At 38.3% G+C, this 19359-nt stretch overlaps 1 protein-coding gene across 1 annotated transcript; it reads right to left on the bottom strand.

Annotated features, from left to right (window-relative positions):
• Window positions 1–5602: 5602 nt before the first annotated feature.
• On the bottom strand, window positions 5603–18038 carry Bap60 (Brahma-associated protein 60). Its single transcript, XM_074087551.1, is given in 11 exon segments — window positions 5603–7071; window positions 7725–7835; window positions 8303–8398; window positions 10179–10379; window positions 11293–11466; window positions 12491–12619; window positions 13548–13639; window positions 15153–15382; window positions 16153–16279; window positions 16282–16345; window positions 17561–18038. Coding segments are annotated over 11 exon segments (1596 nt in total). The 5' UTR covers window positions 17762–18038; the 3' UTR covers window positions 5603–6900.
• Window positions 18039–19359: the final 1321 nt, after the last annotated feature.

Below are 19359 nucleotides of genomic sequence, written 5' to 3'. Positions count from 1 at the left end.
ACTTCACGGAACATAAATGAAGACCATGAAGTACGAGTAGGTAGGTAATTTTTGAGAATTCTCGAGGGAATTTAATAAAATTCCAGAATCCATTTTATCTGGCAGACTTAATTAAAAGCTCACGCAAGCAAAGCCACGGGTAAAACCTATTGTAGAATAAACCACACAAATTAAAACAAATTTTAAAGTTAATGTAATAAGAATTGTGCTAACTACGTGTTTATTTTTATACGATAAACGCCTTGCCGAGACGAGGTGGCAAAAAATTCAGGTTTAAGCTTAATGCACCTCCGGTTGTAATTGCTTCATGGTTAAGATGCTCAAGTAGAGGTAATTCTAAATCTGAAAACAGTTGATCGATACCTCCTACGTATACTGGTACAAGTGACAAATTTCTGATTTTTAGTTTTTTGCAATTTTGTGATTAATATTTCCTTATTTACCTACCACAAAAAATTTGGACGGATATTCCTATTAGTTTTGGAAATAAAGTGACGTATATGAATGCATCTAACACCGTTTTGCTGATCGGTACAACGTATACTGAGGCAACCGACATGCACCACTATACGCGGCACCGATATTGTCGTGGGGCCGGGGAAGTCGAGTGTAACTGGCAGTTGCCTCAGTGTACGCGCTAGCCGTCGCTGCGTGCGGACCGTTTAAACTGTTCTACGAGCACATAATTTGATAGTATATATAAAAAAAAACATGTTTTGGTTTGGCAAGACCACAATAGCCGTATTTCTCATAGACAGTCACGGAAACTAAATCCAATGTGAAACCTTTTCGTGATCTATTTCGCTATGATTTCTTTGGCAAATGTATGGGATGTCAACATAACATTGGTAGTACAACGGTTCCACCCCAGTACCAGTACGTGATTCAGTTTCCTCGGCTATACCTACATGTACGCGTGCTAGAAATATAACATTGCAGTATTACATTGCATTTTGGTAGTTAAGCATCCCCAAAAAGAAGGCGAAGGCATGCATGCTTTAATTAAAATGAGAACAGTAAATTTCAATATACCTACAGGTTGATAAAAAAAATCCTGTACTATACTGTAACCCATATTAGGGCTACTGATTACTAATACGATATAAGTGGGAAAACATCGAAATTAGAAAGTCTTCTTGCGACTCCACTTCCATACAAAACTTTTTTTTTTCGAATCACAGTATTTTTCTACTTGGATCATATTAGTAATTAGTAGCCCTAATGTGGTTTAAAGTATAGTACAGGGTTTTAATAACACCCTATACACATTTTTTTATACACACCTAAGAAATGGTACCTGGCTATGTATATGGCGAAAACGGGTAAACGGTATGAAGTTATAGAAGTTTCCCAAGACTCAGAAACAGACACAAAATTTAAATCTATTGTCAAGAAGACATTAATATATAAGGCGTATTATTAAAATTAATGATTATATCATGGATAGGGAAATTTTGAAATAATTCCGATCCGCATTGGCGAGTGCTTACTCCAAATAGCGAATTGAGAACTGTTTTAAATATGTAGTTGTGTTAAATACTTGTGATGTATAGATATCACTAAAATATGATTGTAAATCTGTTTACAAAATATACCTAGGTTTATTGCCAGACTCTTCTCAACAGAGGTTTTTACGAACCGGTGGTAAATTTTTTGACATTCATAAGTGCTTGTTACAATCTAAATTGAATAAAGATATTTTGACTTTGACTCAATATTTCATGTCAAAGCTTGTCTTAAGCAAAGTGCCAATAAGATTCACGCACGAAGGGTTCCGTACCATCTATACAACTTCATTAGGATTAGCAAAAAAATGGCAAAAAAAAACATTTGTTGTATGGGGGCCCCCTTAAATATTTATTCTGATCTATTTTTTGTTATATATATATATTATATCGACTACAGTTATACATAATCTGTGAAAATTTCAACTGTCTAACTATCATGGTTCATGAGATACAGCCTGGTGACAGACGAACGGACAGCGAAGTAGTATAAAGTAGTAGGGTTTCCGTTTATACCCTTTGGGTGCGGAACCCTGAAGAGGCACAAAAAGCTAAACCGTTATGTGGATACAAATGGGTGCGATGCGATATATGTATCACATGAGGAACCTTTCACAATAAAATACGAGTACACATTTGAACAGGAATACGAATCCATTGTATGTGCTTCCATTAATTTAAAGCACTTAATACAATTACTTTTCTTAATAAAACCATTTTTATTTCAAGTGACTTTTTTATAAAGGTATATTTCTGTATTTTGTATAGCACGTTTAAAACATTACTAGCGGTATATTGGTACAAGTGGCATGCTAATGTTAGCGTATATTGATGCAAGTGATAAAAACGTTTATAAATCAATAGATGAAGGTAAAAGAGCATCTGTTTTATTGTTCATTGCAAGCCATATAAGTATTTCATCTAAAAATTCATATACAATATAAAAATATCGTTAGATCAGTAATCTACGCATTACGCCGTATACTGGAGCAAGTGGTAATTAGGTCAGTATACCGCACAACTACAAGATGTAAAATAAGCGTATAGTAGTGTATCTGCAATTTTCTCAAAAACTATAAGAAATTTCAAAATTCCATGAATACAGGTAGAAAGCAAATATTTTCTTTGGAACCAATGCAAAATTTTGAAAAGTTATATCATCAAATGAGAAAGTTACAGGTTTTGGAACCTTTGAACAGCTCTCCTGTAAATTTATGATTATGCACTTGTACCAGTATACGTAGGAGGTGTCGGATTATGATTTCTCGAAACGTGGAACGAAGCTTTAAGTAAACACAGAGATGATACTTATGATATCAAGTCGAGTAGCAGATTATATCTGTGAGAGTCAACACCGTATGTTTGCCGTCGACGGGCAAGCCATGAGCAATCTGTGTGCTCTCCAAATAATCCGACGATAATTGCCATTACAATAACTTAAATTTATGAAGTCACCGTTTTGGGAAAACAGTTGTTGTATACCGACTTGTACCACCTACCTAATTGGTGATTGTTCAAGTGACTCAGGTAGCGTCATCAGCGCCAATATCTGACACGACAAAGCGTTCATAATCTGATACGACTCTATTTCTAAGGCCTGTAGGACGTGTCTGGTATTTTTGCACGCTCCGCTGTGGCAGATATTAATGCAGGTAAGTATTCCACGCTTAAACTAAAGAGTTGGTAATTATAATACTAAAACCTTATATAATTCGCTGGCTACGGCGAAAAAAATGATAATCGCAAAAACTAAAAAAATTCAGGAAAAAATAAACACCGCCCCGATTGCTAACACTATCTAACTCGCTAATCCTGCCGTAAAGCAGCAGTGCTTGCACTGTTGTGTTTCGGCGTGGAGAGTAAGACAGCCGGTGAAATTACTGGCACTTGAGGTATTATTATATTAGGCCTCTAGGTTGGGAACGCATCTGCAATACCCCTGGTGTTGCAGATGTTTATGGGCGATAGTGATCTCTTACCATCACTTGCTCGTTTTCCATCCATTAGAATAAAAAAAAATGTTTTTGACAATATTTTTTAAAAAACATTTCTCCTTGGCTAATTGCATCAGCTCAGCACCATAGGGACCCAAGAGACCCATACCATCTGTTATTGCTAATATATAAGCGATTTTACATACTTTGTCATTGCCTGCCGATCCAACATGAGATGGTATCCATTGGATGACCAACGGAGTCAGAGCGCAAATGCAGTTTTTGTTTGTTAAATTAATTATGTACCTATACGACAGGAGCAGAAGAAATTACTTTTTAGTGTGCAGAATTGATAGATACATTTTACTATAGGTAGGTACTCTGTTTCTACGGCAGGCGACAAAATATATTTTGTCCGATACACTTATCATTTGCTCTTAGTAGCGTTTAAGCGATGTTATCCGAACAGCCGAGAATTATAACATAACTATGCCGTGTTTGAGCTTAATAGAATCGTTGTGAGATGCACTTTAGCTACAAATCACTAAAAACTATGAAAAAAAAATTAACGAAAAAAAAGAACCGACTTCAAAAACCTTCAAAATAATTTTCTACTAGTTTGAAGTCGGTGCCTCGGCACGAGCCAGCAAGAGTGATTAAAGCCAAATACATATGTAGGTGAGGTAGACGACTATAGTTCCACTCCTGCTGGCTCGTGCTGAGGCACCGACTTCAAAACTAGTAGAAAAATATTTTCAAGGTTTTTGAAGTCGGTTCCATTTTTTGTTAAAAATTTTAATACAATTTTATTCTAGTTATTTTAGACACGGGTAAAATCTTTGAATAGCATTACAATGTTTTCTAATCCCATAAGTATCAGTATTAAAGTACGATAAAAATTCAGCAGCATTAGTACCCAGAGATTTCAATTATGAATTAATACTAAAACCGTGATAATACTTCAGCAGTTATCTTATTTATTCGCCGGGGCCAGATTGCAACCGTTATACTTAATACTATTTATCTACAAAGTAGAATTAAATAAATCAATACTTATCTACTTACCTTATAAGTAGGTATATACAGTCTGGTGACACTCTTTCCCGGCCCGGATAATACAGGGATGGAAATACCGACCCTGTTTTTCGTGTACACGCCCATAGAAGCTCCTGTCAGTTTCTATGGGCGTGTAGTGTACACAAAAAACAGGGCCGGTATTTCCATGTCGGTGTTATCCGGGCCGGGAAAGAGTGTCACCCTATACAGTCGAGTGAAAAAATATGGACTTATCGAATCATTCAAAAATATGTACCACAGACTCTTAATCCGACGTAATACGCCGTGGTAACACATTTTGAAGTGGTTCGAATAGATACATATTTTTGTACTTGACTGTACCATGCTTAACCTAAGAGTATATACTAAATAACTTACACTAGTTAAAAAATACTTGCCTTACTAAGAAGGACATGTACCCATCTGTCTGGCTACGATTTGTTTTATTTTTATACACTTATGCGCGCACTGACATATAAACACAAACGTTGCATTTTTGCGACAAAATTATCGCACGACAAAAAATCGTATGGGTCCCGACTGTTGAACTTTAAATTAGCTAGGTACTTCACAGAGTTCTAAGCCACTAGACTTATTTTCTTCCTTTTAGTTTTTAAGACAGTCGGGTTTTTAGAATTTTTAAATTTTTGTTATTTTGTTAAAAATAAATAAAATTCAAATAATTGCCTACTACTGCTAGACTGATCAAAAACCTCTTCAGACACAAGGCGATAAAAAAAAACTCAGATAGTTTTATAACTGCGTGTCTACAAAAAAAGTACGAATAAACTGCTTTGATTTACGGGCTTTCTAATCAAGTATCATACTTTTATCCATTTCATGGATATTTCCAAAAAAAGAGGCCTCGTTTCCATACAGTGCAATTGTGTACCACTAAGTCGGTACTGGCTATACGACTAAAAAAATGTGGTCAAAAATGTTCAGATCAGAATGACCCTACCTATCATTCCTTAAAACCCCTACACCCGACTGCCAAACACCCTGTATATAAGATAAATATTACAATTACATAAATATTATTACAATACATTTCACGAACTGTGGTTAGGTTAGCTTCAAGGAACATTAGAAAATAAAACAGTTACGCATGATTACAAAATGTTTTATTCGATTTATCGACATACACACCCGAACCCATTGATCATGATACAGACTTAATACTTACGAAGTTGGAAATTAAAATACATAATACACACTGCTGTGTCAACGGAGTATAGATTTTTAGATAACCGAAAAGAGTTGACTACACAACTCGTGTTATAGAAAGTAAAACCAGACTGAGATCACCAGTATTTTAATTTTGTCATTGAATTTTTCAATTTCATATATTCCAGACGCATTAAAAAGTTCGCTGCACAATGCGAGGGTAATTCTTGCCCAATTTTGAAGCCACTAAACGTACCTACCATATCATCAACGTAGCCGTCGCGTCACAAACGCAAGTTTCTGCCATCCACAGTAAGCAGACGAATTCGTTTGTTAAACGGCGTTGTTAGTGCCACGAAATAGAAAAAAAAGAGAAAAAATTGGCGGAATTGCTCAAATGTGCATTCATATTTATACATTTCGATTATTATTATTTTATTATGAGAGGGAGGAAAACGAGCAAGAGGGTCATCCGATAGCAAATGATCTCCGCTGCCCATGAGAATACTACTTATTGGTCATAGCTTCTATACAAAAAAGAAATAACTTCTGGACTGGCAACATAATTAGAACCAGTATTTGGCTGCAACGGTAACCCATAGAAATTCAAACACAGAATATAATTTTGCATGTAAGGTCCTAGTATGGTAAAGGGTGGAATCCTAAAGAAAGATATAAAATTAGACTGGCGCAGTGCAGCAATAATTCTTGTACACATTATAGTATAGCTTGACACTCTTTCATTCTACTTTTTAGCGCCATGCCAAATACGATACACCGGAGGTTACAGTCACCAGCACCGATATCTGACACAAGAAAGCCTGCATAAATATCTGAAACGATTATTTCTAAGGCCGGTAGGAGTAGGACGTGTCAGATATTTTTACACGCTCTGCCTGTGGTAGTTTATTAATGCAGGTGGACTGTACACAGAATCTTTGTAAAACATGAGCATTGGAATTTGCCTATAGTTGCAGCGTGTATTTCCGAGCGTTGCAACCGCCTCATTTTCGATAGTATTTCATTATTTTTGGGCTCTAGAATTTGATGACATTTTCGATAATTCCTTAGACTTTCTGTACTTCAGTGGATAACCTGGAAACTGTAACAGTCAAACCCAAAATGTGCCCACCAAAATCATACGGAACAAACGCTTGAATAACGATCCACTACACCTTTCTCATCTCTCGCTTCTATTACGTGGTTGGTGAGGTCATTAGTTTGAGTCGTGTGGCATGCTACAGCCTCTGTAGATGCGGCGCGGGCGCATGCAACGCGGCGTCGAGCGCCGCGCGCCGCTGCGAGAGTCTGGTCGCGAGGTATCGCGACACGCCTTCGCTGCTCCACGACTGCGCGTAGAATTCGGCGCGACGCTCCTCTTCGGGATTGCCGCCGCCGCCGTTCATTGTCTGTGGCAATAAAAATCTCATTAGCATTATAATTTGTTTTGTCCGAACGAACAGAAACGGCATCACATTCACATCCTCATCATAAGCCGTAGGACGTCCACTGTTTGACACAGACTCCCATAGAAATCCAGTTTAGTTGCTTCGGTTGGAAGCGGCTTGCATTCACAGTGAGCCCGCAGCTTTAACCAGGTCATCCGTTTGCATGATTTTTTTCCGTTTGCATCCATTGCAGTGAGATATAACAATAACATAACCCTCGATAAATCATTGAATGATCCAAAAATAAAAGTAACATTGTTAAGATTAAATATTGGTGGGAACACAGCTAATTACAAACCCGTTCACGATATTATTATTATGTGAAGGTACCGCCATTATTTGTAAAATAATTAAAAAAACCTTAAAGAACAGTTATAAAGTATGTGTCAAATGCGCTCAATGTAGTCACCAGGACCAATATCTGACACAACAAAGCGTGTATAAATATCTGATACGACTCTATTTCTAGGGCCTGTAAGACGTGTCAGATATTTTTGCACGCTCCACTGTGGCACATATTAATGTAGGTGACTGTACGTATTGCCTGAGATCAATGATACCCCGATTAGGTACGGAACCTCAAAATCAAATTCCAATAAATGTCAAATTGTCACCTTTAGGTCGCGTGACTGCGACACAAGCCACTTGTGCACGAACTGTTGCGGGTCCTTGCTGAAGGAGAGGAAGAATTCCCGATGCGTCTTCAACTGGTTTATTGTGTCCACCTAAACATATACACAGGTATTACCTAAACATATATTACAGGTATATAGGGTTCCACTCAAGTAAGCTTTGTAAGATCTGAATACATTTCGTGCACAAAAAGATGTAAAAACCCATTTTGATTAAAAAAATTATAAAACATGGTCACTTGCAGGAAAAAAAATCTACATTGAACCATTATGCTTGTCAGTTCCATACATCATCATGCACGGCTTTTTTCTCAAGTTCTATATATTTTGACACTACAGAACTGACTGCATGGAATTCACAAACACGCAATTTGGCACATGTTTTTTGTGCAAAATAATGAAGATCATGTTGTAATTTTTGGAAATTCATTCCAGAATTTTGCGAAATCCCGGAATTCCAATTCAAATATCAAATAAGTTCTATACTACACAGACTTAATGGTATCGAGCGAAGTTGCAGGTAAAGACTAGTGCCTAATGAATCAATGGATAAAAATTACCGTCTCGTGTATCTTGGAGTCCAATCCTTGGATCTCCTGTTGATTGGCGGTGCTCAGCAAGAAATTGTTCATCTGTGTCTTCAGTGTATCATCAACCTAAAAAAACACAAAGTTAAGCTATGATAAATGGAAAGCTGGGTATTCATATTCGCTCCTACATGTGAACCAATAATATTGTAGGATATTTTTAAACGATGTCATCTAAAGCACACGAACCACAAACTTATGAATTATGCAGGCCGTCGCCGTACGCGAGTCTATGGGTCCGATTCCCATGTATGTTGCTGTGCAAACATTTGTAAAACGCCCGAATGTTTGCACGCAAGTGGGTGCCCCCTGTTACGTATTTTTCGCCACTCTCTTGATCCAGGAATCGCTTATCAAACTACAGCAGCAAAAGTTGGTAATTTATGAAATCAGGCGTTACTTTACGGAGGTCCATATGAATAAACAAAACCAATCACACAAACCCGACTATCACCACCACCACCACACTGCATTAACCGTTTCGAACTCAATCAGAGCTCATCCTCAAAGCAATGTAATTGTTTGTAAAGTAGTTTTTCATTAGTTTATAGCAGCTAAGCTTAGCTTACGGCCTGGCCACGAACTCACGCGACTTGCGGCAGCGGCAGCGGTGAGCGGCGAGCGGCCGAAACAAATCAAAAGTGGCAGCGCGGCGCGGGCCGGCGCGCGGGGGGAACAACGATACGGGCTATGGAGGCATGCCACGACTCAGAGCGGCGCGAACGGCGTTATTCGCGGGACGCATCGGGCGGTAAAACAAGGAACAACATTTTTTAGACGATTCGCGCGCGACAAAATGGATACAGAACTATTTATCACCGAAATTTTAAATAGGCCCGCCATATGGCTGTCGAAACATCCTCAGCATAAGTTGAGGCATGTGATCAAAAGACTTAACTTTTTAACCGACTTCAAGAGGTTATCAATTCGGCTGTATTTTTTTTGTTTAGTTCATGCACTCCTCTGATATTCAAAATGTCCTGCCTGAAATATGAGCTCCTTTCGAGGCACTGAAGAACAATTTTCGATAACGCCATTTTAATTTAAGTACGTCCCTTCGGCTCGATACCGCCGAAGCTACTGCGAAGTACGTGGCATGCTCGCCGCTCCGCTCTCCCTCGCCGCGCCGCCCGCCGCCCCGCTCACCGCTAAGACCAAAGTCGTGGCCAGGCCGTTTTAGTCTTTAACTAGCACAGAGTACATATATAACAGAGACACCACCTAGTACAAGCAAATGGTATCACCCTAATACTGGCTATTCAACTGGCTATTTTTCTTTCCTTCGATTTCCAATAGATGGCACCAGTGAGAACACAAATAACACGATACGTATTGCCATCTAGTGAGACACTAAGGATACGGTACACTGACAACAACCAACAAGCTCACCAACTGAGCCTAGACGACTAGAGATACGCATGATGTCTCTGTCTTATTTACGTCATTAGAAGAGAATGGCATGTTTCTCTCAAATAGTTTCGACGAATGTGAGCAAGCGCGGGGCAAGCCCAGCAAGGGCATTCCGGTTATTCGCCATCTAGCGTCACAATTGCAAAACACTACGAAAGCCTCATAGCTGAAATGTAGCCACATGTAGCCTATACTTTCGTATTCTCAATTTATTATTTTTATGGTGTTTCTTATCTTAAAATTAAGGAGTTGAATTAAGGTTGATGTGAAGTTGTGTTTACAAAATATGCTAGTCTTTATTTTAATCTTAATATTTCTACTTAATTCGGCTTATTCACATTTTATAATTTACAAATGTTAATAGTAGTGCCATCTATTGCTGTTTTTTTGTATTAAATATAGCGTGTAGGAATCGGTAGGCCATGTTAACTAGTCTTACCTCTACATCGATGTCATAGCAAGCGGTTTGCTTTGCGTCATGCGGTGCTTCTACGCCGATGACATGGTTAATGACGATGGGATCGGGCGCGTGCAGCAACGCCGCGAGCCTCCCCGGCACTTCGGCGAGCTTCATGCGCGCGCAGCCAAATATCTGCTCGAGATATTTGTCGCACACGACCCATTCGCGCTCATGTGGATCCTGGAACAACGCACGTGGGTACCAGAGAAGCACTATACTCGGTTTGGATAAGTATTTAACTAAATGTAAACAAAACAACGTCAAACGGTGTCTTAAATATTGAAATTCCCCTATAAAACTATCTAAACATTTACATTTCTGTAGGTACTAAAATACACCAGTCTAGTTTGTATTACAATGATAGTTATGTAAAATGTTTAAAATCCTTGAATGTACCAAATCTAGCAGCTAAAATTTGTTTACATTTAGTTAAATACCATCCAAACTAAGTATAAGTAAAGGAGCTCTAAGGTTGCAATTATCAGTGAAATGTATTATTGAAGTACAATCTATCCTCCCAAGGGGTGAATACGCTGTACAACATAAATGATTTACCGATATTTAATTAACAGTATTTTTGCAAATAAATTATTTGATTGATGCAGAACGTCAAATACAAATACAAATAACTTTATTTCGCTTGAAATAAATAATTTTCGTCATTTCAGGTTTTGTTTTTTTAATTAAACGATAAAGTTTTTCATGTGTTCTTCCGACGGAATTCGAACCCACATCTGCTGGCTGCACGCGCCAAGTGTGCTACTAAATGCACAACGGGACTCGCGACCAACCTAGCCGAAAATTTTGATCGCTTGCTTACGCCAATAGTAGCGTGTGGCGCCATCTGTCTTAACTATCATAAATCACGACTCCTAAGTTTCAAATTGCATTGGGAGCGCGTAAGCAGTATGTGGGCTCAATGAAATCTATAATTTTTCAAAATAACCGGTAGTGCCAGTCAGACTCGCGCACCGAGGTGGGGTTTGGGAATAAGCCACAGGCCTAGCCATTAATATGTACTAAATAAAACGTGAAATGTTTCCTGACTGCGTTGGACTATACCCTTTGGACACACACACACACACACACACACCTGCAGCCGATGAGTCTTGACGTACTGCCACAGCGCGTTGACGATGACGGGCCGCGTCTGAGTGTGAACGCCCAGCAGCCGCGCCAGCCGACCGTCCAGCTTGAACTGGAGAGGCTGGTAGTCCAGCAGAAGCAGGATGGTGCAGCGGACGTTCTTGTAGCCGGGACGCTTCACCTGGTTATGAAGACGGAGGTGTAGGTAAGAAAAGACATGAACAAAACATGGTTAAAAATATGTGTCTTTTTATTTTTGGTACACTTCGTTTGTTGACTAAGCACCGTTACAGTACGATTACTTGCGAGTTAACACTTGACAGATGGGCGTGCCTTCAGTCAATTTTCAACTTTGAGGTCATAATGGTGCGTGTGAAGTTCCCAATCCGCACTGGGCCCGCGTGGGAACTATGGCCCAAGCCCTCTTGTTCTGAGAGGAGGCCTGTGCCCAGCAGTGGAACGTATATAGGCTGGGATGATGAATGGATGGTGAAACAGCCCCTTAGTGTAGTGCTGTCCTTGATAGCTTTCGTACATATCGATGGCGTTAAAACTCATATTGCACCCTGTATTACTTTTTGGTTTTAATGTGATGACTGATCCATGTCCATCTTAGTTCTCGTTCTTTGTTTCCTGTTTTTTTGTTGACGGTTTAATCGAGTTACAATCCATCGTGTTGAGTCACGTTGCAACCACGATGGATGAAACAAATAAAAGGTTAAGTGCTAAGTCCTGTTTATATACATGATTATGTGTTTAAAGCGCGAAAGTTAAAAAAATAATATTATAATGTGAAAATTAAAATAAAGTTTGTTTTAAATTTATCGTCATACCTTCTGTATGTCGATAAATTCGTCATCATTAATTCTAATAAGGTCGGTATATATTGCATCTCTGCATTCAACTCGCGCGCTTTCTGTAAGTAAGCACTACTACTCTAAAAATGGCGGTTAAGAGCAGTGGCGTAGCTAGGTAAACAAAGGCCCTGTGGCAAAAAATAAACTAGGGCTCGAACTAAACTATTTAAAACCGTTTGTTCCCTATTCGACGTGTTCCAAATTCGACGTACTCCAGATTTGTCATGAATAGTATGTAATTTAGAGTCCGAGGGGCCCCCTGATCTCGGTGGCCCCTGGGCACTGCCCCGTCTAGCCCTCCGGTAGCTACGCCACTGGTGAAGAGTTAGCGAATACTATTGTGAGTACCTGGAAGCCGTCAGTTTCCTGCGTAGTGAGCGTGCGGTGCCACTCCACCAGATGGTTGTCAGGCCCGTACAGCTCCTTGTCCAACTCAATCACCAGAGACTTGAAGAACGAAGAGAACTTGCGTTTCACCTGCAAGAGATAAAGTTGGTGCTGGGCTGGCTCTATGGAAAATTCATAGCTGTACAATCAATGCACCCACTGCATTGTTCCAAAATATACAGAGCAGCAAACCATCTTCAATCAAATCTCACGCGACATTTAGTGTGATACATAAATAAAATAATAATAATAATAATAAGAGACTCTAGATGGCTGGATCAAGGGCCAGATACAGAAGGCGGTACTTCTGGACACGGCACGCATCGTCCGGAGGTTCCTTACTCTGCGGCCCTGACCACCGGTAGCTTGGGCCCTACCCCGTTACCGGCGGCAAACTAGGTTAGGTTTTTATAATATTTTTATTTTGTATGTACTTTTCTGTATTTTACTTTTTAGAGCTATTATAAAAACCTAAACCTAAGAATGAAAGAAAAATAAAGATCATAATAATAAATATCACGGGACAATTCACACCAATTGACCTAGTCCCAAAGTAAGCTTAGCAAAGCTTGTGTTATGGGTACTAAGCAACGGATAAATATAATTATATAGATATAGATACATACTTAAATACATATTAAACACCCAAGACCCGAGAACAAACATTCGTATTTTTCATACAAATATATGCCCCGACACGGGAATCGAACCCGGGATCTCAAGCTTCGTAGTCAGGTTCTCTAACCAATAGGCCATCTGGTCGTTTACATATAAACGTGCATACATAAGTTAGGGAACCGACTATACATACATACATACAGAATACCATAAAGCTGCGTGTCGACTTTGCATGGCAAACTATCGAACATTGGCTCGCACGGTATACTACCGCGCGCACAGACTAACTACCTCTGTTTTATTAACTCTACTTTTAGGTGATAGATAATTATTGTATAGCTCGATACTCTTCTTAGCAACAAAAGTTGAAAATAGATATTTTTTACATGTGAAATCTTACCGCAGGGACCTTTCCAGGATCACCCTTGGCATCATCAAGCAAACGGCCTTCCACACGAAGTTCCCACGAAGCCACAGCGTTGTCACCTTGCCCTGTAACCCAGCAAGACCTTATTAGAACATTTTGCCCCAAAAATTTTCACAACTCCATTGTCAAAGAATAAACTGCTTTCAGGAATTTCAGGGATGATGACACCATGAATCAACCGACGCACTTTTCATGAGTTGCCGGAACACAATTCCTTCATAGATTTAGTACGGCAATAGCTAGTTATGACGTCATTTACTTGCCAAGTCAATCGAGTATTTATTTATTTTAAAGAATCACACATCAAATTTGCAGTTAATTGATGATTTATCTGGTCTTGCGCCTTGGAATTATTGTTTTATAGTGTCATCTACCCTATTCTATAACCAAATCTGATATTTGTGTTTGGATAAGATTTAAAAACAGGAAAAAACTAAGAAATAATGTCAAAGATGTATGAAGTTAATTACGATAGGGAGAAAAGTAGACAGATGGTCTCTTGAAAGTTAACAGTATCAAAGTTTAAAACGAACCTCCATCCTGGACTGTTGTGAAAAAGACAGACAAAGAATGAATAGGCATGAATAAAATCAATGGGTATTTAAAGGAATACTATGCTGTAGGACAGCAGCGTCCAAAAATTGTGGTACATGGATGTAACATAAAACAGTCGTAACATGACTATACATATAACTTGGATATAACAAACAATTTGGGTCCATATCGACTGGTTGAATTGTTAGTCACAATGTAATGTTTGATATAATGTCGTTGCTACTGCAATACCGCGTAACTAGCTTTTTCCATAAGGTATAATTTTGACTGTCAGAACAGTATTAACATTGTACTGTTCTGACAATGAAAATTGTACCTTATGGAAAATGCTAGTTAAGCGGTATTGCAGTAGCAACGACGATAACTCCTTTTTTTTCTCTTAAACAAACCTAACCTAACCCATAGAGTTCTACAGGATGTAATTATGACAAACATTACATTATGACTTATAAAAATTATGGCAGTCAAAAGGATCCCAAATAATTTAATTAAAGGTCTTTTACACCACTTTCTTTTCTAGTAAGTTCTTTGTATTAAATGTATGTTACTATCTCAGTTTATACTTTGCTCGATTTAACAGAGACAATGTTACAGGTATTTGTCACATAAAATGTTAGAAACTTATCTAAGACTGGTGGTAAAACAGGTCATATTAGTTACCATAGATTGAATTACAAGACAAAACTTAATATAAAGACAATCACTGTTTAAAAGCATGGGAACTAATGCCCTACAACAAAGTTAAAAAGCAAACAACGAAACAAAATTCAAGTAAAAAGGTTCTCAAACAAAGGCAACTGAAACTAATTAACTTGCTACTTAAATCTGTGATTAATATTGGGATTAATTTTAAAACCCCCTTGTATAGTCCACAATAGAGATCTCACCACTCACTCCGGAACTGGTAGCATGATAATTAGCTTTAGTTCAGGGATATGAGTGAGTATGCATGAAAAAACTTTGCTGCAAAGTAACGCATGATTCAATCAATGAAAAAGGTCATATAAAGTAAAGGTTACTTACCAGGGTAGAAAGTATTGGAGATGAAGATGCGAAGCTTGCGTTTCTGCTTCATAGGGCGTTTAAGAGCTTCCTGTATGTCGAGCCTTTTGCGGAGGATGGTGGCGTCAAGTTTACGCTCGAACGCCAAAAGATCCATGTAGGCCTGTGACTCTGGTACCAGGTCCCGGACCTTTTGTGGCAAGATTTTGTCTGCCAGACGCTTTTTACGCTTGCCGCCGGCGGAGTACTCGCTGCAATAATTTACATATACATGGTTTCCACATGAGGTTGCTCGCCATCCAACATCATCTGCATCTTATGCGGTTTTGGTACTTCAGTACTTAAATAGGGTTCACCCATAAACTAGGTCAATTTTAGAATTTTTAGAATACACTTGTCACACTTTTTAGAATGAAAATTGTTAACATTTGTTTATGCAACAAAATACCAGAGCAGACCACTATATACATGAGCAGTATAATTTGAGTTCTAAAGGTCTTTGTAGTAAAATCTCAATGTCAAATTTAGCTGCTATTTGTTTCATGTTTGAAGTAATATAATGAAGAATATTACAATTACAACACAAAGCATCATTGCAAAATCTCGATGCACATATTATTTACAAACTATTTGATTTAACCTCGTAAGACCCATGTAATTTTTTTTCGAGGCTTTTGTGCACCTGATACACGTCAAATTTTGATCAATAGAATTTCAAACTTAATGTTAATTAGTGAAATTGTCAAGCTTCAACGTATGTCGTAAATTTAGGCTGTTGGGCCTTACGAGGTTAATATCTGATTAGACCAGATAAAATCTTGTACGTTTGATTTTCACCCACTTCAACCATAATAATATACCAAATCTCAACCATTACAAGTGGGTCAAATGTAACTTTAAGATTTTATTGCACGGGTGAAACTAAATATCATTTTACAAAATTTCAACTGTCACATTCTCGGTCCACGGAAATCTTGCATGTCAGGGACACGACTATGGGGGCTCTGTAGTTCTCACTTACTTGTTGTACATGTTGGGCGGCTTATGCTGTGGCGGCAAAGGGCTGCGGTTGTCAGGCGGCCGTTTGGGCCCCGGCGGCGGCGCGGCGGGTCGCAGCGCGCCGGGCGGCGGGCCCGCACCGTACGGCGCGGGGGCCGCGCGCCCGGCCCCGGCCCGCCGGCTGACACCGGTGGAGGTGTGAACCCACTGCGTTGCTGTAAGATATACAAATCTTTGTTTAGCAGATCACAAAAGAATTAACTCCTCATGGTTCTTTTCACAAATTATTACAAATCTGTAAATTGCACAACACTAATAATAAGATAGAAATGCCATTGTAAGCTAAAAAAATATTTTCGCCACTAAGTCTGTGCAGAAGTTAACTGTCTTGTGGCAAATTAATTTTTGGTTCATATTGTTTAAGTACCCTATGTAAGATGGTGAATCACTATTAACAAAAAAATATTTTCATGCATGCGTCCAGGACATTGGTTAGCTGCTTTAAAAAATTAAGATATTTGCAGAGATTGTGGTCCTCCAAAAAACTATTCTCATAACCTCCTGCCGTCCAAGACTATTTTTTTGTTTTATGAACATGAAACTTAATGTCACTTATGAGAAAGTTTGATTGCAAATTGCAAAAAGTCCTATTATAGGACTCCTATATAATGGATGCTGGGTGGTAAGAGGTTAATATTAGTTCTGTGATTTAAAGAGATGGTGAAATTGATTGTATTTGAACATGTTTTAGATGAGTCTGTTATAAAAACATGTCTGGAAAACACAATAATTACATGGCCACACAAAGAAAAAGCAGTTTTGAGTTTTGTTCCTTTCATTTTTAAACTAAGCTTTATATACAATTCATTAATCTATTGGGCAAGGAGATTGAATTAAACAAAAAAAATAATAATATAATTTAATTTAAACAAAAAATTTAACCGACTATAAAAAATAATTTTCTACCTGTCTGAAGTCAGTTGGTGCCTCAGCACGAGCCAACAGGAGTGGACCTATAGTCATCTACCTCACCTACGCACTTTATATTGGGCTATAATCACTTCTGCTGGCTCGTGCTGAGGCACCGACCAACTTCAGACAGGTAGAAAACTACTTTCATGGTTTTTTGTATTTGGTTCGTTTTTTGTTATAAAAAAAAACAAATCGGTTCATAAATGACAAGAGTTTGGAGGTAACAAACATAAAAAAAACAGCCATATTGATAACCACCTTTTTTGAAGTCTGTTGAAAACAGGATAATTGGTTTCTACTTAGTATGCTAAAATTTATGATTTATGTTCATATGTTTGTAAAATTACAGAATAACACAGTTATTTTGCTGTAGTGACATTACATTAGGACCAAAATACAAGATGTAACACAAACTCGATTAGATTCAAAGAATAAAAATGTTAAGTATGATAACTTACCGGGAAACTAGGTCCTGGATAAGGCCTCGGAGGCATCGAATTAGGAGGAGGAGCAGGGCCGGCGTACCGTGGCTGCGGCGGTAGTGCAGCTCCCGGCGGGCCACCTGGGCCCGGACCGGGGCCAGGACCTGGTCCCCCTGGGCCTCCAGGCCCTCCTGGCCCACCAGGCCCCGGCCCACCCGGAGGAAACCGCTGTGCCATACTTTACGACCACTTAGATGACTTAGATCACGTCAAAAACTTGACCACATTATACATCCGCTGTAAATAAGTACTTTATCCTTATGGTATAGCGAGATTTGTAGAAAGGATCCTTAGAACACTTAATTGTAAAGTTATGTTACTCTTATAACTGCTTTTTCACTTAATCTTCTAGCTAAATTGCCTTAAAATCTTTACTGTAATACAATAAAATAAAATTTGACGTTTCGCCATTCGATTTGTTTGGTTTGACGCGACGCCATGAAAATAATGCTGCCAGTATCATTGCAAACGTCTAACATTACTTTACATTAAAAACTTAAAAAAAAGAGATTTTAAATGTCAGCTTTATCACGACAGGTTGTCTTCAGTTATTGTTGTATTACAAAACGGATTCGCGCTGTCATCGTTCATCCACCATTACCTCTCATATTTCGTTTTATAGATTTTTTTTTACCGTACAACGGCAAAATCCAATGGGCAGAGCCATATTTTTCTAAAAAACCAACCTATATTACAAAACAAAATTAAATAAAAACAGAATTTTACTATTATAACATTATAACGCTAAAATAGTCAAAATATTTTATTGAAACGGCAACATTAACCCTTAAATTGGCAAGAGTAAAAAAATACAAAAACAAGTGATACAGTATCATACCTTTATTTAATACCATCTTAGGGTCTACAGAAAAATGAAAAAAAAAATCTAGCATTATTGGTTTTTCAGAAAATCTATGTACATCACCATGCACGTTGCCAATTCTATAAGAACAAAGTAACATTATTTTGTGTACACGCTGGTTACCGCTGCCAATCAGGCAGTACACTTTTATATAAAAAAAACCTAAATTATTAAAAAAAACATCATTTATACTTGGTTTTGGTATATTTGGTATAAGTATTTTAACTAAATGTAAACAAAACACCGTCAATTGGTGTCTTAAATATTGAAATTTCCCCATTAAACTATCTAAACATACTATCTGTATTGAAATACACTAGTCTAGTTAGTATTACAATGATAGACAAGTAAAATGTTTAAATCCTTGAATGTGACAAATCTAGCAACTGAAGTTTGTTTACATTTAGTTAAATACTCGTACCTATCCAAATCAAATATAGTGTGGAACTGTCGAAAGCAATTTCGTGTTTTCGTTTTTCCAACAGCGAAAAAAGGGGCATATATGAGTTGCTCTGAAGATGAGCTCTGGTTGAGTTCGAAACGCGCTCAAGTGTAGATGGCGTGGCTATGGATTGCATAGAGTTTAATGTGGGCAAAGCATCATAATAATTAACTGTGGATGGCCAGGGCAGAACTTTTTCTCTAATGGGTGAAAGAAGCATCGTGCATGCTTTCAAAATTCAATCGGTTTTGGATATACATATATATTTATCAACCTCATGCTCATCCAATAAGCAGTATAGCAAATTTAAACGTTCCAAAGAAGAGTTTAGAGAAGGTGCATCAGAGCTATCATCAGAATCGAATTGTGGCGGTGCGTGCGGTTTAATTTCCTCGTCCGGATTAGAGCCACAATCATAACATGCATTTTCTACGGGAATTAAAGCTAAAATCTTATGCGGTCGACTTTATG

The sequence above is a fragment of the Choristoneura fumiferana genome, chromosome 5 (genome assembly GCF_025370935.1).
Source record: "Choristoneura fumiferana chromosome 5, NRCan_CFum_1, whole genome shotgun sequence".
Classification (NCBI taxonomy): Eukaryota; Metazoa; Arthropoda; class Insecta; order Lepidoptera; family Tortricidae; genus Choristoneura; species Choristoneura fumiferana.
The sequence above is the reverse complement of the archived record's forward strand: the minus strand, read 5'-3'. Positions and strand labels throughout refer to the sequence as shown.